The sequence below is a fragment of the Aethalodelphis obliquidens genome, unplaced genomic scaffold, assembly GCF_003676395.1.
Source record: "Aethalodelphis obliquidens isolate GAN/ISIS:26980383/991018 unplaced genomic scaffold, ASM367639v1 scaffold1, whole genome shotgun sequence".
Lineage (NCBI taxonomy): Eukaryota > Metazoa > Chordata > Mammalia > Artiodactyla > Delphinidae > Aethalodelphis > Aethalodelphis obliquidens.
In genome coordinates this window covers 44662443-44687380 of record NW_020837945.1, presented here as the reverse complement: position 1 = coordinate 44687380, position 24938 = coordinate 44662443, and the positions used below count along the sequence as shown (strand labels likewise).

General features: G+C 34.7%; 1 protein-coding gene across 1 annotated transcript in view; it reads right to left on the bottom strand.

Moving 5' to 3' along the window:
- EPHA6 (EPH receptor A6) overlaps positions 1 to 24618 on the bottom strand; it is an 861061-nt gene extending 836443 nt beyond the window's left edge. Inside the window, exon 1 of the mRNA XM_027102862.1 lies at positions 24240 to 24618. Within this exon, the coding sequence (XP_026958663.1) occupies positions 24240 to 24618 (379 nt within the window). The remainder of the gene's footprint in view (positions 1 to 24239) is intronic.
- Positions 24619 to 24938: the final 320 nt, after the last annotated feature.

Sequence of the window (24938 nt, the reverse complement as noted above, 5' to 3'; positions counted from 1 at the left end):
GATTTGCAAATATTTTCTCCCATTCCATAGATTGCCTTTCCATATGCGTGGTGGTTTCCTTTACTGTGCAGAAATTTTTTAGTTTTATATAGCCCCACTTGTTTGCTTTTGCTTTTGTTGCCTTTGATTTTAGTGTCAAACCTAAAAAGTCATTGCCAAGACTGATGTCAAGGAGCTTTTCCCTTATGTTTTCTCCTAGAAGTTTTGTTACAAGTTTTATATTAATATAATTTTAAATCAGGAAATGTGATGCCTCTAGATTTGTCTTCTTTCTCAAGATTGCTTTAGCTATTCAAGGGTCTTTTGTGATTCCACACAAATTTTAGGATTTTTTTTCCATTTCTGTGAAAAAATTTTGATATAGGTTGCTTTGAACCTGTAGATTGCTTTGAGTAGCATGGGTATTTTAACAATATTAATTCTTCAAATCCATGAGAACAGAATAACCTTCCATTTATTTGTGTCTTCAATTCCATTCATCAATGCCTTATAGTGTTCAGTGTACAGATCTTTCACCTCCTTGGTTTATACATTCCTAGGTATTTTATTCTTTTTGATGCAACAGTAAATGAGATTGTTTTCTTAATTTCTATTTCTGAAAGTTTGATGTTAGTGTATAGAAATAAAGCTGATTTTTATTATATTTATTTTGTATCCTGCAACTTTACTGAATTCATTAATTAGTTCTAGCAGTTTTTGGTGGATTCATTAGTGTTTTTTATATATAACACCATGCTATCCACAAATAAAGATAATTTTATTTTTTCCTTTGGATTTGAATGTCTTTTATTTCTTTTTCCTGCCTAATTGCTCTAGCTAGGACTTTCAGTACTATGTTAAGTAAAAGTGGTGAAAGTGGGCATCCTCGTCTTGTTTCTGATCTTAGAGGAAAGACTCTCAGCTTCTCTCCATTGAGAATGATGTTAGCTGTGAGCTTGTCATATACGGCCTTTATTATGTTGACATAGTTTCTCTTATCCCCAGTTCAACATCATGAATGGATGTTGAATTTTGTCAAGTGCTTTTTCTGTATCCCTTGAGATAATATGATTTTTATCCTTCATCTGTTAATGTGTATTACACATTGACTGATCTCCAAATGTTGAACCATCCTCACATCCCTTGAATAATCTCTGCTTGATCATGGTGTATGATCCTTTTAATGCTGTTGAATTTGGCTTGTTAATATTTTGTTGAGGATTTTTGCATCTATGTTCATCAGATATATTGGCCTATAATCTTCTCTTCTTATAGTGCCCTTGTGTGATTTTGGTATCAGGGTAGTGCTGGCCTCATTAAAAGAGTGTGGAAGTGTTCTCTCCTCTTATTTTTTAGAAGAATTTGAGCAGGATTAGTACCATGATTCTTCAAATGTTTGGTAGAATTCACTGGTGAAGCCATCTGGTCCTGGACTTTACGCTATTAGCTGTGGGTTTTTGTTTTTTTTTAAGATGTTGGGGGTAGGAGTTTATTAATTAATTTATTTATTTTTGCTGTGTTGGGTCTTTGTTTCTGTGGGAGGGCTTTCTCTAGTTGTGGCAAGTGGAGGCCACTCTTCATCGCGGTGCGTGGGCCTCTCGTTGCGGAGCACAGGCTCCAGACGCGCAGGCTCAGTAGTTGTGGCTCGTGGGCCTAGTTGCTCTGCAGCATGTGTTCAACCAGGGCTCGAACCCGTGTCCCCTGCATTAGCAGGCAGATTCTCAACCACTGCACCACCAGGGAAGCCCCAGCTGTGGGGTTTTTGATTATTGATTCAATCTCCTTAGTAGTAAGTTGTCTGTTCAGATTTTCCATTCCTTCATGATTCGGTCTTGATTCTTAGTATGTTGGTTACATCCACATATTTTGGATGTAATGTGTTGATTACATCCACATATTTTTAATTTTTTCAATTATCTTTCTATTATTGATTTCAATTGTGGTTGAAGCTGACATGATGATTTTTATTCTTTAAATCTGCAAAGGTATTTTTTATGGTCAAGAATCAGGTATATCTTTGTGAATGTTGCATGTGAGCTTCATAAGAATGTGCATTCCGCTGTTGTTGGATAAAGTAGTCTATAGATGTCAATTATATCCAGTTGATTGATAGTTTTGTTGAGTTCAATATGGGCTTATTGATTTTCTGCCTGCTGGATATGTCCATTTCTGATAGAGGGGTTGAAGTCTCCAACTATGGTAGTGTGTTCATCTATTTCTCCTGGCAGTTCCATCAGTCATTGCCTTAAAAAGTATGTGCTCTGTTGTTAGGCATATACACATTAAGGACTGTAATGTTTCTTGAAGAAATGGTCCCTTTATCATTTTATAATGCCCTACTTTACCCTTAATAACTTGCCTTGCTGTGAAGTCTGTTCTGTCTGAAATTAATACAGCCTCTCATGTGTTCTTTTGATCATTTTTAGGATGGTGTATTTTTCTCCATCCATTTACTTTTTTTTTTCATCCATTTACTTTTAATCCATATGTTTCTTTATATTTAAAGTGGGTTTCTTAAATTCCATACATATGTGTTAGCATATGGTATTTGTCTTTCTCTTTCTGACTTACTTCACTCTGTATGACACACTCTAGGTCCATCCACCTCATTACAAATAGCTCAATTTCGTTTCTTTTTACGGCTGAGTAATATTCCATTGTATATATGTGCCACATCTTCTTTATCCATTCATCCGATGATAGACACTTAGGTTGTTTCCATCTCCTGGCTATTGTAAATAGAGCTGCAATGAACATTTTGGTACATGACTCTTTTTGAATTATGGTTTTCTCAGGGTATATGCCCAGTAGTGGGATTGCTGGGTCATACGGTAGTTCTATTTGTAGTATTTTAAGGAACTTCTGTTCTCCATAGTGGCTGTACCAATTCACATTCCCACCAGCAGTGCAGGAGTGTTCCCTTTTCTCTACACCCTCTCCAGCATTAATTGTTTCTAGATTTTTTGATGATGGCCATTCTGATGGGTGTGAGATGATATCTCATTGTAGTTTTGATTTGCATTTCTCTAATGATTAATGATGTTGAGCATTCTTTCATGTGTTTGTTGGCAGTCTGTTTATCTTCTTTGGAGAAATGTCTATTTAGGTCTTCTGCCCATTTTTGGATTGGGTTGTTTGGTTTTTTTGTTATTGAGCTGCATGAGCTGCTTGTAAATTTTGGAGATTAATCCTTTGGCAGTTGCTTCATTTGCAAATATTTTCTCCCATTCTGAGGGTTGTCTTTTCATCTTGTTTATGGTTTCCTTTGCTGTGCAAAAGCTTTGAAGTTTCATTAGGTCCCACTTGTTTATTTTTGTTTTTATTTCCATTTCTCTAGGAGGTGGGTCAAAAAGGATCTTGCTGTGATTTATGTCATAGAGTGTTCTGCCAATGTATGCTAACACATATATATGGAATTTAAGAAAAAAAAATGTCATTAAGAACCTAGGGGTAAGACAGGAATAAAGACACAGACCTACTAGAGAATGGACTTGAGGATATGGGGAGGGTGAAGGGTAAGCTGTGACAAAGTGAGAGAGTGGCATGGACATATATACACTACCAAACGTAAAACAGATAGCTAGTGGGAAGCAGCCACATAGCACAGGGAGATCAGCTCGGTGCTTTGTGACCACCTAGAGGGGTGGGATAAGGAGGGTGGGAGGGAGGGAGATGCAAGAGGGAAGAGACATGGGAACATATGTATAACTGATTCACTTTGTTTTAAAGCAGAAACTAACACACCATTGTAAAGCAATTATACTCCAATAAAGATGTAAATAAATAAATAAACAAATAAAAATAAAAAAATAAAGTGGGTTTCTTGTAGAGAACATAGAGTTGCGTCTTGTTTTTTGGTCCACTCCATCAGTCTCTGTCTTTCATTTCATCCGTTTAGATCACTAACATTAAATGTGATTATTGGTATAACTGGATAATATCTAACACGGTCATTACTGCTTTCTATTTGTTGCCCTTGCTCTTTGTTCCTATCTTTCTCTTCACTCTTTTCCTACCTTTTGAAGTTTAATTCCATTTAATTAAATGAAATTTCATTTCATTTTCTCTCCTTTATTAGCACATCAGTTATACTTCTTTTTTCACTTCTTTTAGTGGTTGCCCTTGAGTTTGCAATATACATTTACAACTAATGCAAGCCTATTTTCAAATAACACTATACCTCTTTGTAGGTAGTGTACCTTATAATAACAAAATAGTCTTATTTCCTCCTCTTTCCCACGTATCACTGCTGTCATTCATTTCACTTATATATAAACATACATACATATACATGCATTTCTTTTTGTTTCATTCTCAGGATTTCCATCTCTCTGCTTATGTTGCCCATCTGTTCTTGCATGCTGTCTAATTAATCCATTAGAGCCCTTAGCATAGTAATCATAGTTGTTTTAAATTCCCAATCTGATAATTCCAACACCCCTGTCATGTCTGGTTCTGATGCTTGCTCTGTCTCTTCAAACTGTGGTTTTTGCAATTGGTATACCTTGTAATTTTTTTTCTTGATAGCTGGACATGTTCTACCCAGCAATGGTTCCTGTGGCTGTTTCTGTTTGTGAGGCTCTGCTCTGGGAAGCTGTAACTCCCTGCATCTGCCTGTCTGTCTTTCCAACCTTGGGGGCAAGCACTTTACCCTGTGTCCTCCCCTCTCTTACGGATCAAAGAAGAGTTGATTTTTCAGTCTTTTCAGGTTTTTGCTTATTGTTAGAACCAAATGGTGACTCGCAAGCTCCTTATATGTGAAACTGAATTTTTTTATGCCCAGATAGACTTTTTTAGATTAGCTTCATTCTTTTCTACCTTTGAAGCACTAATGAAAAACTTTAAATCTGCATGTTGCATTATCTCTCTCTCACACACACACACACACAAAACCCACAGGTAATATACTCGTTCTGTATTAGAAGTTAAAACAGGAAAAAACTATACTGTCGATTTCAAGATCATGGAAAAAAATGCAGTCGGTGCGCCTTACACTAATACTAACAGTACAAGTAGGGGAGGAACATGGGAATGTGCTGCTCACCAAAAAAATGCACCTTTTGGCTATTTATCAGTAAATCAATAATAAGTATATCAGAATATCACATTGATATTCTGGGTCATTATTACCTTCATATCTTTTTTTAAAATTCTAGAACATTCTTATAAAAATGTAACTTTTCAATGATGAAAAAAAATTCCCTTCACATCACTCACCAAAATAACTAAAAATAATTCTGAAGTTGCTGTATCAGCTAATAAAAGCCGATCAATTAGCCAATATTTATTCCCTACTACATGCTTAATAGGGTGTTAACAAGAGTAGGAAGAAAGATGTTCAAAATTCACCACAAAAATGTATTTATAAAGATAGATTTGGGTTGGACCTGAGTATGAGTATTTTTTCAAAGGCCCCCCATAAGATTTTGATGGACAGCCAGAGTTAAGAACCTCTGGCTTTTAATAATAAAGTACAAACCACTTAGGCAGAGCTGATCAAAGCTCTTCATGTCCTGACCCCTGTCTATTTTTCATCCTTTATCTCCTGCCTCTCTCTTCCTTATAGTCTCTATCTATTCGTAACTATTTACCAGGACCCCGCGAAATGCTATTTTATTTTTTGCCAGGCCCTTGAACCTGTTATTCCATCTATCTGGAATAATTTGTAATCACTAGTCACCTAATGAATAATGACTAGTATTTTAACACTCAGCTCAAGCTTCTCTTCCTATATGAAGTCCTTCTTGATGCCTGAAAGTACATGTGACCACATCTTCCTTCCTTCAAAGCCATTGGTAACCTGTACCTACTTCCATCACCACACTGACAAGAAGTTGTCTCCACCCATTTGACTTTCCCTTCCTATTAGACAAGAAATTCATAAAGAACTACGTTTACTTATATTTGTATCCCTGACAAAGGGCCACTAGTAATATAGTTAATTGTGTTATTTCAAAGATAGTAAACTAGGTTTGATTCCAAAATTTTGTACATAACTTACTAGCTTATGACCTTGAGGAAATTCCTCAGACTCTGAGGTAGCTGTCAAATTCAGTTGTCAAATTGGAATAATATGACTTACTTCCTAGTTTAAAGGAATGAAGCAATGCACAAAAGTCCTTAAAACATAGTAATCAGTAGATAAATATTAACTATTATATTATTGTGACTGTTGTTGTGTGGCCAAGTGTGTGTGTGTGTATATATATATATATATATATATAGTATATTCCATTTATAAATTCTCAAAATAAAACTAAATAGGTGTTATTTTTGCTATTATATAGATAATTAAAACAAGGCTAAGACAGTAGCCATTTTCTAAGAAATTAATTTTAATAAGGCATAGGACTGGAATTCAGACCCAGGCTTATTTGATTGTGCAACATTGAACAGAGTAAAAATTAAACAAATATAACGAGATACATATCAAGTATCTTACCAAACTTTAACAGGAAGATATTTCTGCTTTATAGATTACCATTTCCTACCACTACTAAATCCAAGCAGAAACCTCCCCTTAACTCATCTTTAATCTCCTCTTAGAGTTGGAAGGAGAAAAAAAAATTCAGGGTTTTTAGGCTATTACCCCTCTATTCTTGGCAATTCAGAGCAACTCTGGCATCTTGAGCTTTTATTGTCCCTAATATTTCAGAGCTAAGGTATCAATATACCTTCTAAGTATACACTTCCTACTTACTTCTAGCTCTCCCTTCTCATTTTTCTTTTCACTACATTTATTTTTGAACAGAAGAAACCTAGGTTATACATGACTTTCCCTAATTCCATGGCTGTTTGTTTTAATTAGAAAAATCTATGGGCAGAAGACCATGCACAGTCTCCATTATGGTCTTTGTGTAATAGCAATCATTTTTCTACATTTTTTCCTGTTTAATTCACTAGTAGTCAAGGCCTGGGTATATGCAAAAGTTATGCTCTACATGAACTGAAATACATGTAAACAGTCATCTAACAGGTACAGCAGAGATCTTCCTTAAGATTTTCTATCTTTCTCTCAAGAGTTATTAAGGATGACACTTTTTTGATATTTAAATAAACTTAATTTATACAAATTTATAATTTATGGTTCTCAGATCATGATGTTTTCCAAACATATTTAGTCATAGTCTGTTTCTATTTTGTTATTGGCAGTTTTGAAGGAAAATAATACTTTTAAGTACCTTTCTCAATGCCCTTACAAAGAGGCACATCAGGTTCCAGAAAAATGTTATTAGCTCTCTTAGTCTGGATTAGCTTTCCTAGTCTAGATCTCTTTTACATCCTAACAGATGATGTATTTATTCAATTATATGCAGGGAAACAATACAGTGTGTTGGTTAAGAATGTACGCTTTGGAGCTATAATGTGTAAATCCAAATCCTTACTCTGCATGTTAGTTTCATAGTGCTGCCATAACGAAGTACCACAACTGGGTTAGAACAACAGAAATTTACTGTTTTACGGTTCTGAGAGCTAGAAATCTTAGATCAAGAGGTCAGCAGGGTTGGTTCCTTCTGAGAACCATGAGGTAGAATCTGTTTCATGACTCTGTCCTAGCTTAAGGTTGTTTGCTGGCAATCTGTGGTGTTCCTTGGCTTGTAGATCCATAACTGCAATATCTGCTTTAATCTTCACGTAGCCTTCTCCCTGTGTGCATGTCTATCTCCGAATTTCTCCCTTTTAATCAGTACACCAGTCATATTGGATTAGGGGCCCACCCTACTCCAGTAGGACCTCATCTAAACTAATTACATCTGCAACAACTTCATTTCCCAAAAAGGTCATATTCTTAGGTACCTGAGATTAGGACTTAAACATAGGAATTTGGGGGGGACTCAATTGAATGCATAACACTCTATTACCATTTAACACTGTGACAAGTTACTTAACCTATTTTGTGTCCTAATTTCCTTACCTATAAAACTGAGATAAAAATGATTAACTTTATGGGTTGTTGTAAAGATTACACAACTGAATACGTTGAAGTACTTAGAATGGTGCCTAGAAAGGAGTAACCACTCAAAAACTCAGAATTTATACTGCATTTGAACAGCTATTTCTGGGAAAATGTCCCATAGAAATGTAATTATTTTGAAATGAAACACTAGCAATCTTAAAATCCAAACCCCTTAAAACATCATTTACTATATATTTTTAAAATATAACATTTAGAGGCATATCAATTTTGTTTCTATAGTTTAGGAATTGGTTTATTTTTAAAAGCACAATAATTGTGTACGGAAGTTGGATCAATATTGGGCACAATATTTTGTGTCACAAATTTTCTCATGTTAGCCAGGCACACAGTAATGACCAGAATATTGTACAGTATTTTGAATGCACTGAAATTTTGTGTAAGCCACTTGGTAAAAGTCAAATTTCTTGTAAAGAAAAGGTTAGTTCAGGCCATCTATATTGTTTCCTTATCTTCTATACTGCAGGATAAGAGTTTTATCATAACAAGGGATATTTCAAATTGTACTTGAGTAAAAGCAAACATATGCTATCCTTTCGGGAGACTGGCTTCATGATTCTATTATAATACGTCTCCTAAATTGCTAATACTCTATTGAGGGTAGTAGTAATATGATGCCTAACTCCTCTGGGCTGAACTGGGAGACACTATAGACTCTAATTATAAAAAGTCATATTCATTTCATAATTGAGTTTTTAGTGTAAGGGCTGAAATTCTAAAAGAAGTTATTTGGATGATTATATTATACTATCAGTGATTAGACATGTGCTAGGTTTTGGCCACCCATTATCCATTCCACTTGTTTTAGTGACAGAATTTTTAAGGAATTCCTTGTCCCCCACAGTGTCCAGTCACGGTAAGGTTGTCAATCAAGGCGTCCTACTCTTTCTATGATGCAGGGGCTCATGACCCAATGTAGGCCATTCAGACTCCCTCTTGCAGAACTGATATTTTTAGCTGAGTAATACAATTATAGGGAAAAAAGGGTTGAAATCAATTCAGCCCAATGAGACTGATGATTAATTCCTGATGTCTAGATCCCAGGTGCTGCCCTGATTCTTATCCTTTGCTAAAGTTGGTTCTCTAGGAGTCTCTTCAGTTCTGTGAAATCATCTTATCCAAAGTCTTATAAATCCAACATTTATATTATAAATCCAATTTTTATTTATAAGATATCAAATTCCTTATAAATTTCTTTTCTGCTTATTTTAGCTAGCTTTAATCCCTATTTGCTTCAATGGATAAAGATAGGGATCCCTAAGTCAGGGTTTCTCAAACCATCTGCATCTACATTTAGCAGAGTGTTTATTAAAAATGAACAGTCCTAAACACTATCTTTAACACACTAAATCCAACTCTTTGGTAGTGGAGCTCAGCAATTTGTCATTTGAAAAAGTTCTTCAGCAGTTCTTATAGACATTAAGACTTGATAGTTGCTATGCTAGATCTGAATTGAGGGAAAATCAAAAGTAGTCCAAAAGGAGGAGTCTCTGGGGCTGAAGACTCAAACTGTACAGCTTCTCATTAGATACTTAAATTGTCATTATTGCTCATTAATCAAGACTGCTTGTACAGTGCCTAACAAGCAGTTTAAACATCTGGACGAATTAGTAAACAAACAAATGATAAACATAAAAGCAAAAGCACACAGTAATGGGCCTTACAACCACAAAAATAATATATATAAAGAAAATGGGAGTAAAAATGGCATATTACTTAAAGTCATAACTATTAAATGCTAATTTTAAAAAGTTGTATAATCCAGTAAAAGAAATCCTTCTTTATAAATAATTTTCCAAAAAAATCTTCTATTCTTTTAAAACAGATTATCAATATTTATAAGTAATATAGGTTAAGTGTTTTAGAAATTTCTCTAGACATTAATGTAGAGGAACAATATTTAAATTCAATACCTTTGCATTTTTAATATTCTAGGAGTTGCCTGAAATTCTCCTTCTCATTTAGAAAGTACACTGATCTAACAGGCTTAAGGCCTGCTTTCTTTTTCCTTTGTGGTTACTAATTTGCTCTATCAGCTTTGCCAAGTAACTTAACGTCCATATAAATTCCATTAGTAAAATAAGTGCAGTAATTTATGGTGCTTACTTACTTTGGAAAGGTGGAATAAAAAGATAAAGTGGTAGAATTAAATTAATATACACAGTTGAAAAGCATTCGGTCTTTTTCTTCATTTTTCCTACTATGTCAAATCCTCCATCAACTGAAGATACATTTTTACAGGTGTATTAATGGGAGAGACTGCTGAGTACAAAACATTTTTGAGTTTTTCAGAGAAACATCCTCTTTAAGTACAAAGATGCTATCCATTTATTTTGAACTTAAATTAGAACTGATTTCTATTCTTGTTTTTCTGAAGTATAACAGAGTTTGATAAAATGTTGGAGGTGAAGATAGGGGAAATGGTTAACATCGCAGTCAAGCGAACAATTTCAAATAGAACAACAGACACCATCATTTTTAAACCATACTCTTGGCTACTCTAAACAAATCCCAGAATCTCCATCAGACTGCTCCTATTGCAAAGGCTTCCTTCCTTGTTCTCCTATCATCTCTCTTATGTGCTCTCTCAGTAGCAAAACAAGTTTTTCCACCATCTCACATTGAGGGATTTGGGACTCCTGTTGATGCACATGCCCTCATTGAAGAAATTTTTACAAATAAAGGAAGTTATGTCTCTATGAAGATGTTCCTATCTGGGGGCATTGACTTTGATGCCAATTCTTCAGTTTGATAAATAAGGCTGAAATGAAAAGTCCTGTATATAAATTTTGGCCTGTCTTTATCCATGCATTCCCCTAGAATTTAAATTCATAAAAGTGGAATTAATAATCTAAGTATATGAATATTTTTCAACTTTCTGCTTAACTGCTTTCTAGAACATTTTACATCTTCAAAAGAAATGTTTGTTGTCATAGCACACTCTGAGGCATGATATATATTAACCTGAAGCCATAACACATCTAGAAAATACAGTTAAATAGGATGTGCAAAGAGTCTCTACACATTAAAAAAACTAAAAAATAACTGAGAAAAAGATTAATAGACATCACTCCATAAAATTGTAAACTCTTCCAAAAAGATTAAGTGTTGAGAAATAATCACTGAGGAAGGAAAGTTCCTTGATTTCAGCTAGATATTCAGCCTAAATTCTTACTCAAATTCTCAACCCCCTTTCAACTTTTTTCTAGCTTTTCCACTCAAGGAGTTTTTCCAAGCTACACAATATTGGAAGATTGTGTATGTATGTGGATCCAGCATAATGTCACACCTGCAGTAGAGCCACGTGCAAACGCTTTTTTGTCATCCTCATTCCATGTGGTAAATGTTCCTATAACTTGAGCCTACCTTTCCTCCCCCTCTTCTACCTACCTATAACTAGGTCGGTATCAGCCATTCTTGTTCATGTGAATATTAGATAAGTGAATTTGGGAGGATTTAGATTAAAATTGGAAGGTAAGAAACCCCACTTCAGCATAAGTTACATTAGTTACAACTGACCTTTTGTCAGGTAGCTTATCGTTTGTATATAAAGCACTATTAGAGTGACTGGTAAATGGGCATTTATTCCCCAACTGCCTATTGTTCAATGTGTGCATGTCATCAGAAGCAAATATTAGAGGGGAAAAACGATAAGTGGAAAAATTTGGAGGCTGAAGCCAATCTTGATATACAAACAGTAATAAACATAATTAAAGGTAACTTGGGGGAATACTTGGCATTAACATGACATATGTAAGTAGTATATAAAGAACTTACACATAAAAGAAAATCATAATCATTCCAATTTAAGACTAGCTAAAGAAGATAAATTTAAAATAGTCCATTTGCATGAAATATTCCCTAATTTTGCATTAGAAGAGAATTAAGTCCAAAATTTTTATAAGAAATTGAGAGCAACTGACTGAACAGGATAATCTTGGACCTGGACAATAAGTATATCAGAGACAAGTATATTAAAAAGAAAATTTATGGCTTTCTCCTTAGTTATATAGATACTATTTAAGCTTCCTACACTCTGGTGCCACATTAGAAGCAGAACTTCCAACCAAGCTAGTGTGCATTTGGAGGATGGGATCTATTCCATAATAAATGTGGCATATGTGTGGTGGGATGTACTTAAAATCATAATGTTTTACAATTAAGATATCAAACCTCAAAAAATATCCTCAATCTAGTAAAGCCTGACAACAACTCAGATTCTCACAGCCCAGGCAAATCATCTGCTGGAGGAGAAAATACTTTAAAGACTTATGATACATACTCTAGCACAGAATTAAAATAATTTTTATGACATGGCAATACATGACCATATTCTAGGTATTGTGTAATGATTAAAGGAGAAGAAATATTAATCCAATCATAATATACCTTTATAAAGATATTTATTTTCATAAGTTAGAAATAACGCCTGCACTAGGGTATTGAAATAATGATCAGGGCAACAACAACAAACCTAGATGCTCACAAAGAGATGAGTAATTCATTAGGCTTTTTAGCAGATTTGTAATTTTTCAATTAATTATTTAAAGTCCAGCTTGTCAAAAGATCTGCAATTATTTCAATTATTATTTTAAATATATCTCTATGTTGAAGGACAGATGAGAACCATAAAATGTTGGATTTGAAAATAAGAATATTATTGTAATTTAGAAACTAAATTGACAGTTTTCAGTGCTTTTTGACATTATAAATGTACAAATCTAAATGTCAACCGCTAATCATGGATAATCTGCCATTGATTTTTCTCTGTTTAAAAATACCAAATTCTGGCAGCAATTTCTATGTTCTTCTACAGGCACATTTCTCAAATATAAAATACAGGATCTATCAAAGAGTAATTTATCTAATTTCTCAACATAAATGTTAAAGAATACTAGCAATTTCAAAGTTATGAAACACCTCTAAAAACCAATATTTAATAGAGGTAGGGAAGAGAATCACAATAAAACAAGAATGGTAAGAGATGGCAAGAAACTAGAGAAACATTTTTAATCTTTAAATTGCATATAGTGTAAATCATACAGATTTTACAATTTTACCATCATCTAAATATAATCAGTAGAGAAAACCACATACAATCCATTAAAATCAAGATTTTGTGTTGTTATAGTTTTTGTGCTGTTTAAAAGCAGCCACCATCATCAAACACACTATTTCTTAAAGAATATGATAAAACTTTTAATGAAAAAGCCAAGTGGTGCCATTTACTTAAAAACTCTATATATGGAATCTATTAAAAAAAATGGTTATGAAGAACTTAGGGGCAGGACAGGAATAAAGACGCAGACATTGAGAATGGACTTGAGGACACGGGGAGGGGGAAGGGTAAACTGGGACGAAGTGAGAGAGTGGCATGCACATATATACGCTACCAAATGTAAAATAGATAGCTAGTGGGAAGCAGCCGCATAGCACAGGGAGATCAGCTGGGTGATTCATGACTACCTAGAGGGGTGGGATAGGGAGGGTGGGAGGCAGATGCAAGAGGGAGGAGATATGAGTATATATGTATATGTATAGCTGATTCAATTTGTTATAAGGCAGAAACTAACACCCCACTGTAAAGCAATTATACTCCAATAAAGATGTTAAAAAAAAAAAAACTATGTTCAATCTAAGATATTATTCACTTGGATTTTATTTTTACCTATACAGAGAGTAAGTTTTAATCTTCAAGTGCAGAATAACTAATTCAAGGTACCTTAAAAATTGAAGTTTCCAGAGGAGTCACTTGTTTTAATTCTCTTATTGCTTATATATATTTATGATGATGAATCCTGATAAATGTGAGACTCATTTTCATTTCCCATATGTAACCCAAGATTCTTTTTTGTTTATAATTTTTAAAATTGTTTCCCTTTCTCTTTGCTATATTGCTAGTATTTAACTGTTAAGTATATCTCTTCAACTTTACAACGTTGTTCTTAATGTCAGGGGCCAGATCCTATTTCATTTCTAGCAGGCACACAAAGTCAGTGCCAATATAGGGTCATGGTCAACATACTGAATGAATATTTTTTCTCAATGTCTCCATATACTAATTCATAGATCAGTGAAAATGGTACTTTTACCTTTTCATCTCTGTAAACAATAGTTCATAGATGTGAACTTATCTATGGAACAGCTAAATCCATATTGCTTTGTCAATTATTCAATGACATATAAATAGCCTCATTAGTTAAATCTTAAGCTCTCAGAAGTCCAGGGCAAAGTGACCCATCTTTAAGTTTTCTGTTCCCAGCACAGTGAAAAAACATAGTAGGTATCAACAGATTTCATTTATAACTTGGATGAATATATACTTAATTTTGAACTAATTTGAGAATTCTAGGAAAATATATACAAATGAACCATATAGATTAAGAACTGAAGTGTTTATATATAAGTAATAAAAATAAAAATGAACAAAAACCCAAAGATAACTATATCTATATTACAATGGAAAAGTATTTCAGAACTTTATCGCAGAAACAGGATAAAAATTTCATCTGATTTTAAGGCTTCATAAATTCAGGGAAATTTTTCATTTAGCTTTAACAAGTACTTAAAACTCTAGAATACTAAACTTTAAAATAAATTCTTAAATTTTACTTTTGCTTTACTAGGTAATAGAGCTCTTGAAAAATCTAAAAAAACAGTGCATATATATGCATGAATTTTTGGTCATAAACTAGTGAATATCATAAAGGTTCTTACACATGGAATTTTAAATAAACAAACTACCTGCTATTTTAATAACTGGGGTGAACTCTAGTTTTCTAAACTATAAAATGAAGTTATTATACTATAACACTTTAAGACAGTAAGTTATTATAATATAGGTACAATTTTTGCTCTAATATAGTATCATAAAAATAAAATTGGAGCATGTTATTTTTCACTTATTTTAAAACACGCTAAGCAATACGTTATACCAACAATATGCACTTCTTAAATTCTGTTTCTTTTTCAGATAGAAGTTAGGATCTCTTTCTGACTGCTCCCTCATTAAATTGAACATGTAAAACAGCCAAGGAAACAGGGTAGTTTCCTCATTAAATGTTCTAGTGTTATGAAATTGTTGTGGCTACTGCAGTCTTGGGGTTTTTTGTTGTTGTTGATCAGACATTATAATTGTTAACAAGTGGACTAATGCATAGATTTTATTTAATTTTAGAAACTGACCAAAGTCTTATGATTTTGTGCAATGCTGTTAGTTTGCTGAACTCTTTCCTGTCACACATAATGGCAACTACTAATTATTTTCACTTGCATTCACAGTTTAAATGTTGTCTAAGTATACTTTAAATCCAGAAGGAGAGTGAAAGGAAATTTTCAGGATTTTTTTTTTTAAAGAGATTTAGCTAACGTTGTCTGTCATCAGGACATTTCTATACTTGCAGAGATAAGGCTCTAACCCACGACATTGTTATATATATATATATATATATATATATATATATATATATAAAAAACAAGAGAGACTTCTTAACCAATTAGGTTCATTTTAAAAATAGTACCATAATTCAGTTTTTCTCTCCCTATTTTTCTTTCATTTTGCATGTTTATAGCTACTTAGCTACTGTATTATATTTTAAAATAAACTTCAGTTGTCTTAGATATCAATTTTTAGAATAACATTCATTGGCCACTACATAGTTTAATTTTCTAATTAAATGTTTAATTTTAATTATTTTAGCAATATTAAAGTATCATAGCAATATAAGGAACAAATTTCTTCCTTTAAAAGTAAAAATTAAGGTGATATTGAGATATATTTCAACTCATATTTGGAGGCAATCATTTTAATTAGTTTTAGATAATTCTTATTTGGAATACATATTAATGTAATACCTTTTTATTTCCTAGTCATCAAAGGTAGGAAAGTTTTCATATATTGATTTTCTTAAATCATGTGTAAGTACTTTTCCTTATTCTATACATTATACCCTATGTTCTATACAAGAATGTGTTTCTCTTTGCAAGGCTCATGTACCACCAATATGAGTATTATAATAATAATCTGAAAGAATACATAATTATCCTACTGTTATGTTATTAGTAAGTTAACATAAGTAAATAAATTACGTACATAAATATCCCATATATCCACAGATACCTAACATTGTAAGAATAATACATAACTAATTCTACCTCCTGAACATTCAGTTTCTAAGGAGATGTTATATCTTCTATGATCAAAAAGTTAAGTACAACTTTACAACTGAAGTTATAAAATGAAATAGAAGGAATAGGGGTGATTTTTCATTTATATCCAGCAAGTTCAGATCATCAAACAGGCCAACAGCTAGAGGACACAGCAGTATCCTGGGAAAGTAGCTGAATCTATTTTTCAGTACATGGACTGAAAATACATACTTTCATCCCAGTTCCCACTCCAAAGCTTAATTAAAAGGTATGCTTGCTGCTATCTGAAACTGCAGAAACTAGCTTCTTCACCATTAACCATAGTTTTTAATAATAAATCCACCTTAAATAAACACACCATAAAAAGCTCGTCTAACATCCTTCAAACAAAATCTCCCTCTACCTGTCAGTCCATGGAAAGCCATTACAGATGTGAAATATTTGTATTTTCTACGCATGGTTGTATTTTTAAATGCATATTTATGTTTACTTTTCATGTAATTAAATAGAATATATGCCCACCCATAAAACTAATATTATAAGATCCTTGTGAAGCAATTTTACAAATAAACCACATGAAAGTGTTAGTAGTATTACTTTAGCCCCTTCCTTCTCTCCCTCATGATCTCATTTACTGTAAAATTCTTTATCTCATAAAAATCATCAAGTAATTAGTAAATATCAATTACTCAAGGATATATAACATCAACAGAGAAGACTGATTTTCTAAGGAACAGAGATTGTATGATAATCACTGTTGTAGACTTAGAACCTAGCATAATGCCTGACACAGGGAGATTCTTAATATGTGACTGTTGAGTGACTTATTTAACTTTGAGATAAACTGTAATGAAATAATAGAAATTACTTTCAAATAAGTGGTACATAAATATATTGAGAATTGAGCAACAGTACTTGTTACATGTTACCATATAACAAATGTGTTTTTAAAGTTTTTCTAATTAATTTTGGATCTAATTTTAAGAAAACAGAAAATTTTCCTGCCAGACTTGGAAAGAGACTGGAAACCCTTCACTGGATCATATATTCTGGGAGGGAAAGTTCTCCTTGAATTCTTATATATGGTAAGTACACTGCCTATCAAATAGTAGGCCTCTGATAAATATCTGTTTGAAGAACGAATGTTTTCACTCAGTTCTAGAATATTTATCATTGAAAAACAAAATTGTATATCCCATAAGAAGTCAATGTTTACTGAAAGGAAATCACTATAAAATATCAATAGTAGGGCTTCCCTGGTGGCGCAGTGGTTGAGAGTCCACCTGCCGATGCAGGGGACACGGGTTCGTGCCCTGGTCCGGGAAGATCCCACATGCCGCGGAGCGGCTGGGCCCGTGAGCCATGGCCGCTGAGCCTGCGCGTCCGGAGCCTGTGCTCCGCAACGGGAGAGGCCACAACAGTGAGAGGCCCGCATACCGCAAAAATAAAAATATATATATATATATATATATATATATATAAATAGTATTCTCCAGAACATTCTAAGCACTAAAGTAAAATATAAGATTTACAATGTTTGAATATTTATATTTAAGAATATTTAGAAATGTTTAAATGAAGCATTTCCAGAGTATGAATTTTCTAAATATATACAAAGTATATATGACTAAGTTAGGAATTTTTATGATTCTATTTAATGATTACATTCATAAATTATTATTATAATGCAACTCACTGTAATGAATAATAACTGGTCAGGGAAATTTTTTAAATTACATGCAATATACTGTTGTTTAGTGGAGAGCCTAATAGTTTCTTCCCTCATCTTAAGATCTCATTTTCTGGATCTCTTATAGGCTTTCTGAACGTGTATTTGTTTCTCTTCATTGAAACAAAATGCAGAGATAAAAGAAGACTAATAGAAAATATGTGAAACACGCTTATTTGATATCTAGTATCACTTACATTTTTGTTTTCAGTAACAGTAATCTGATCATAACAAAGATGAACAAAACTGGTGCATAAGCCAAACTTCCAAATATTGCTCTATATTTTAATAGACTCTGTTGGATTACCATATTGCTTTGTGAAGATGTCTCCGCCCATGTGTGCCATTATCCACTCTGACAAAAAACAACTATATATGGAAAGTTGTCATGTCAAAAATGCATTAAAAAATTTCATTTGTTGATCCAATATGAGTGTACAATGTTATGTACAATGGTTTGACAATGGTTTGAAATAGTAAAACTGTTAAGATTATACTTTAAATCATAGTCTGAGCTGAATAGAGTGGAAAGTGGGCCTCACCCCACCCCTCCTATACTCTGTCAATTATCAATTATAAGCAAGGTCATTTTTACGGGGAGTAATGGAAAATTTTTTCAGCCCTTTGGAAAAGAAGTGATATGTTGAATATCTACATTTATTTTTCTGTAATGATAAGATGATCCCATAATCCTAACTCCAAAATGTATCTCAAATCCATCTTCTCCCCATCTCACTACCACCACTCTAGCCAGGCCACCATACCCCACCCCCCAGGTAACTGCAACAGACTCCTAATTCTACTCTTGCCATCTTCCAATCATCTCTTTGCTCACTAGCCATAACGCTCTTAAAATGAAAAATGGTTAAAATCTCTCAATAGCTTCCCATTTTACCTAGGATAATATTAAAACCCAGTTCCTTTCCATGGCTTGTTTTCTTCTCTGTGGTATCTGGTTCCTCACTATCTTTCAAACCTTACTTTGTGCTAAATCTCTTCCTTGCTCAGTAAGGTCCAGTCACACTGGACTTACTTCTTCAAACGTGTCAAGCTCATTTCCCTTCAAGGTCACTGACCAGGCAATTCCCTTTACCTAGAATGCACTCCTTCCCATTCTGTACAATTAGCTCTTTCTCATCCTTGAGAATGTGGCTTACATGTCACCTCCCAGATAGGCCTTTCCAACCATCACATTTAAAATAGCAGGTCCCTCCTTTTATTTGCTCAGTGCCTGTATTCTTTCCTGCACAGCATATAGTTTCATTTACTTAAATATTTTTTTGTCAGTCTCCCTTACTAGAAAATAAATTCCATGAGGGCATTTATAAAGTCTGCCTTACTTATTCTTTTTCTCTTCATCATCTAAATATTAAACTCGAAAACACAGTACTCAATAAAATAAGGCAAAAGTTGAGGTAATATAATTTCCATTTTTTAAAGAACTAATGTCAGTCTAATGAAATTGCAAGTTGATCAGAACACTATAGATGTAGTATATTAAATTATGTTGCACAATTTTTATATGTATGATATAATATATATAATATTTATTTTAAAATAACACTGTGGATGTATAAACAATTTTTTTTTTTTTTTCCGGTACACGGGCCTCTCACTGTTGTGGCCTCTCCCGTTGCGGAGCACAGGCTCCGGACGCGCAGGCTCAGCGGCCATAGTTCACGGGCCCAGCCGCTCCGCGGCATGTGGGATCTTCCCGGACTGGGGCACGAACCCGTGTCCCCTGCATTGGCAGGCGGACTCTCAACCACTGCGCCACCAGGGAAGCCCTGTATAAACAATTTAATCCTTCCGTACAAATTTAGTTTGATTACATGATTGACAAAGTACACTGAACAAAGTCAATCCCTTTTCATTACTTAACTATATATACTGATCTCCACCATATTTATACTCCCAAGAAACGTTGAGTCAAGAACACAATGAAGAAACTTCTATTACTTTGGGGGTTCAGTTGACTATGTACACTGTAAAATAAGATCTGTTCTCTCGCCATTTAGGACAAATGAAATATATAGTCAGAAGTACTCATATGTGTGAAAAGAAAAGAATGAAAGAGAAAGATTGAGATATGGTGCTTGTCATAGGGAAAGAGGATTGGTGGAAGGAAATACAAGAAATCTATGATGCCTTTTGCACTTAAGTTATTTATACCAGCAGTGATTAGTGAAGAAGGGAATTTCAACTCTGGTATTTTTCTCAATATTTAATTTTGTAACATAAAAGTAATACAAATTCCTTATTAGAAAAGTTGAAAATATTAAAAATGTAAAATGATGTTATTTAACCACTAATTTTAGATATATATTTTCCCCTTGGGAAAATCTCAATTAAAACTGCTTTATTCATGTTATTCCTAGTTTGAAGAAGAGATCCTTAAAGAACAATGTATAATTTTTGTGTAAGAAAAAATTTTTAGACAGTGTTATCCCAAACCCAGAGCAAAAAACATTTAGGTGATCAATGCATATCAATGATATTTTATATTTCTATTTTAAACACTAATCATAATGACTAATTACACAATGGCTTATTTCAATTTGTAAATGCATAATAAAATTGCATTCTAGGTTGTTTTTATACTTATGGTAAATAAGAAAACATGAGATTACAATCTGCACCTTTACAACTATAGTTTATTGCTGAAAATAAATTTTATATAAGTGAAAGGTCTTTTAGAAATATTCTTTATAAATCATTCAGTTTTCCTTATTTAACACAACGTTAAATATTTTCCGTAAAGTTCACTCTTGACCTTTCCGAAAATATTTCAATTCCTCCCCTCCAATAAATATTAGAACAACAGACTTATAGTTTGTGAACAACACTTATGGAAGTTCAACTAATTTGGGGCTATGAATTTTATTAAGCAGATATTTTTATGCTCACCTGTGTTCACCTGTATTTACACACAACTTAGTGTATTTTACACTCAATTCATTCAAATTAATAAATTCAATGAAACTAATGATTCAGACTACTGTTTTCCTTGTTTATTTCATTTGTCACTGAATTTCCTGGGTGCAGGAGAAAGATCAATTCACACAATCTTGGTAGTAAAATGAGCTCTCTAGACTCTCATATTCAAACCATATTTTGATTTAATATATTATTTGAGTATTGATTATTTTGGGAAACATGAGTCACACCCTGAGAGATGCATCAACTCTTAGACTAAAGCAGAGTAATCTCTGAATTAATGGATCCCTGGTGGCTACTAACCACTGTTACTGATACACCTGGTTACTTACATATGAAACAAGATTGTATTTTATATTCTCCTAAGTATCCTACTAGTACGGAAATAAAAGTTTACATATATTAAGAGGGTAAAATCTGTTATTTTTACATAAAAATTACCAACACGAAATAAATACTATGGTTTTAAATAGAGGGAAAACTAATGGAATAAGAGAAATCTGAGTACAAATCATGCTTTCACTTACTTAATCAGATGAAGTGATCTAGGAAGCAACTCTACTTTTTGATGGATTCAAGGAGGTTTGGGTAACAGGAAAAGAGAGTCAAACTGATTTGTCTTTATAGTGCAGAGCTTCACAGCAGTTAAAAAAACAAGAGAAGAGATGCTTCCTGTACTCAAGTTACTCTTAGCACCATCTTAAGCACCAGGTTAAAAATGAGGTAGTTCACTTTTTTGATAGTTTTACTATGCCTACGTATGGAAAACTAGGAAATGGGAAGAGGGTGATTCCTTCATTCAACCATGAAAGATTTTATATGATTTGGTAAAAATAGATAAATAACATTAAAAAGTTTACCTTGTGAATATCCTTAATGAGAAGGCAAATTAAATAAAAATGAAATTTTACCCTCCATAACAAATTTTAAAAATAAAACATGAATTCCATTAGCTCTTAGGATGAAAAGTTACTAGGAAAATGAATACGATATCCTTAAAATTAACTATTCATCATATTACTGATGTTTATTATTATGTGTAAAATCTGATTTATATTTTACATTAGTATTTCTATATTGTGTACATACTATAATAATTCTGTAATACCTCATGTTTTCAATGTTTACAAATTGGTAAGATATGTTGATTCATGTCATCTATTTATGAAGCTACAAATAAGAAAATATCCCCCAAGTGTTCATAAAAATAACATTTTGAAGTTCCACATTTTATTAACTATTAGCATGATGATTTCAGTATTCGAAAATTATCTCAAAGTATTATTAGGCATAATTTCTAATCACTATGACTTTAGGCTGTAAAAAGCATTTTATGAGGAATCATTTGTGTCTGATGAAAAAAATCTGAGCATATTTTCTCTATAATCTTCTGTTGAAGAACTCCTCTAAATTTTACCCAACTTAGCCTTTAGGCACTATATTAGCCAAGTGTAATGCATAGCCTGTGTTTTTAGTATGTTAGTGCAAGTTCAAATTAAGAGTTTTAGGAGACTACCTTTACTTATCTTATTTAATTGTTGGGTAAACTGAGTAATACTAACACTGTTAAGCTAACTTATAAAAACACACATAAATTACATATAATTGGTAAATATTTAATTAAAATGTCTTTTAAAAGTATGAGAAAGTCATTAAAATAGATAAAAATTACTGCAAAATGTTAACAAACAACTTCTCTATGTCCTTAAATTTAATATGAATAGCTGAAATGTCATATTTTAACATTTGACACATTTTGGTAGAATGGCACTTTAGTCATGTGAAGAGGGTAACGTGTTTTATTTATGTTGGTATCCTCAGGGCCTTGGATGGTTACCAGCACTTAATGAAAAAATATATGTTGTTTTAGGGAAATGATTGCAAGGAAATAACTGTTAAAATATCTCTAGTAAACTTTACTTCAAAGTATACATCTCTTTAGTAGCCCTAGACACATTTGGTACAACATAAATGTCTGATCTTCCAATTATTAAAAATTTCCTCTCTCCTTTCAATGAAAAGGTCAAATAATTACGTTATTTTTAACAATCTTCTATTTTCAGAGGTAGATTAAGTAACTACCCCTTTGATATTTAATGCCAATATTCCTTGAAAACAAATAAGGGATGTGTTTGAAGGTATACACCGCCATAGGAGAGTATGGCACTATAGGTGGTACTCATATGATACATCCTCACAGGCATGATGGTTGTGTAGGATTTTCAAATTGACATATGCATTTGTGATTGCAATTTGGCAGGTCAAAAAAAAAAAAGAGAAAGAATTAGAAAAACATGTCAAAAGTACCAGTTGTATAAATGAGAACAACTGAATACTGATTCTGAATAATTCTAACAAATTGGTCATACATGTTGATAACAAAGAAGAAGGCTGTGTTGTTTTGCCTTCTCTCTCAACCTTCTCACCCTCACAAAAACAGTGCACACTTTCATGTCATCTGACCTCCATTTATATACCTGCAAATTATTTCGAAGCCTTATATGTTGAATGGTAACTATAATTGAAGTTGTATATTTGAAGTATTTGTAAAAGTGTGACATAACAGGTAACATTGGTAGTCATCACAGTGCCAGTGAGAGCATCAAGCCAGGTACATGCTGGAAAACTTTTACGGTTGTTCATCTCTTAGTCTAGGAGGATTTAGATTATGCAGGTGATGTTTTTTATAGATCCTTAAATATTCATAGCAGAAATCCAATGAGATATGTCTCATAAAGATTGTTGGATAGAAGGCAAGAAAATGTTCAAAAATTCTCAGTGCTTTCCATTCAGTAAACCACACTTTCACTTTTCACACACTATTCATCTTCACTTTACCACTTTACCTGACTTTATAAATAGGATATTCACAACTTGTTAATTCACACCTAACACTTATCCCCCCGGCCCCTTTGGGCATCTGGGCTAGAAATAATTCAGAATAATTTCCAACAAGTCTACGTTCGGTCTGGATGGGGTAAAGGGGTTGCAGCTGGGCGAGGGCGGCTTAGTTTACCGAAGGCAAAAGGCTAGTATTTGGCCAGAGGCTACAGCGAGAGCGATCTGCTTTCTTGAAGGCATGTGGGAGATACCTACATGTTACCGTGCTGTGAGCGACCGCAGAGAGCCAGAAGTCTCCATTAAGCCTGTGCCACAGAGGCTGACCTCCAGCGCAGACCGCGCAGCGGGGAGCGGGCCCGCGGCCGCCAGGGCTGGGACCCAACTGCTGCTGATGCTCACGCATCCGTTTAAAGACACTTGGAAGCAGAAGGGACCGGAATTCGTGAGGTCGCCGGCCCCGGCCGATGTGGACAGGGCGCTCTGGGGAGGGGACACCCTCTACCCCCTCGTGTAGAGAGCCCGGAGAAGCCTACCCCGGGACAAAGTTACCTGCAGAAGGCGACCAATGCACCGGTCCTCAGAGCACCCGCCTCCTCCCGCCCCCTCTCGCTTCTGCGCCCCGTCCCTTACCTTGGTTGTTGGAGACGTGACTGCAGTCGCCCGGCCAAGCTGTCAGCAGAGGCAAGAAGAAACCAAATTGCAAAAGAAATTCCCGGACTTCGCTGCCCCCCATGGCTCTCCCCGGCTCTCTTCTCCCCCTTAAAGAGAAGTGGCAGCAGCGCAGCCAGGTGTTCCGCGTAGGGTACGGGTCCCGGTCCACTTCTTCTTCCTCCTCCTCTTCCTCCTCCACCCGGCCCACAGAGGGTGTCCCGGGGCGCCCCCCGCGCGAGGCCCCGGGGGCAGGGCACGAAGGTCCAGGCTGCCCAGGGGCAGGCGCAGCTGCTTGGGAGGAAGACGCTGCCTGAGGCGCCAGGGAGCTCCTGGCGGCTGTAGGCGAGCGGAATTGCATCCACCGCCGTGTCCCGCTCGCGCGAGGACTATTCCCTTGGGCCCGGGAGAGCGTGCGCGCAGGAGCTAGCTCTGGCTGTAGTTTGGGGGAGGGGAACGAGGGGGCGGGGGAGGGCGCCTCACGGCCGGAAGCGGGGGAGGGACGAGGACCAGGTGCGGCGGGTAGCTCCTGCAGCTCTGACGGCCCGAGCGCCTCTCCGGACTGAAGTGGACTCTTGCAGAGCCAAAAGCAACGAGGGCACAGCAGCTGTGAAGCGGGCGGGGGCCGCGGGAACTTTCCTCCGGCCAGTGCGGCGCGAGCCGAACGACTGAAAAGGCTCC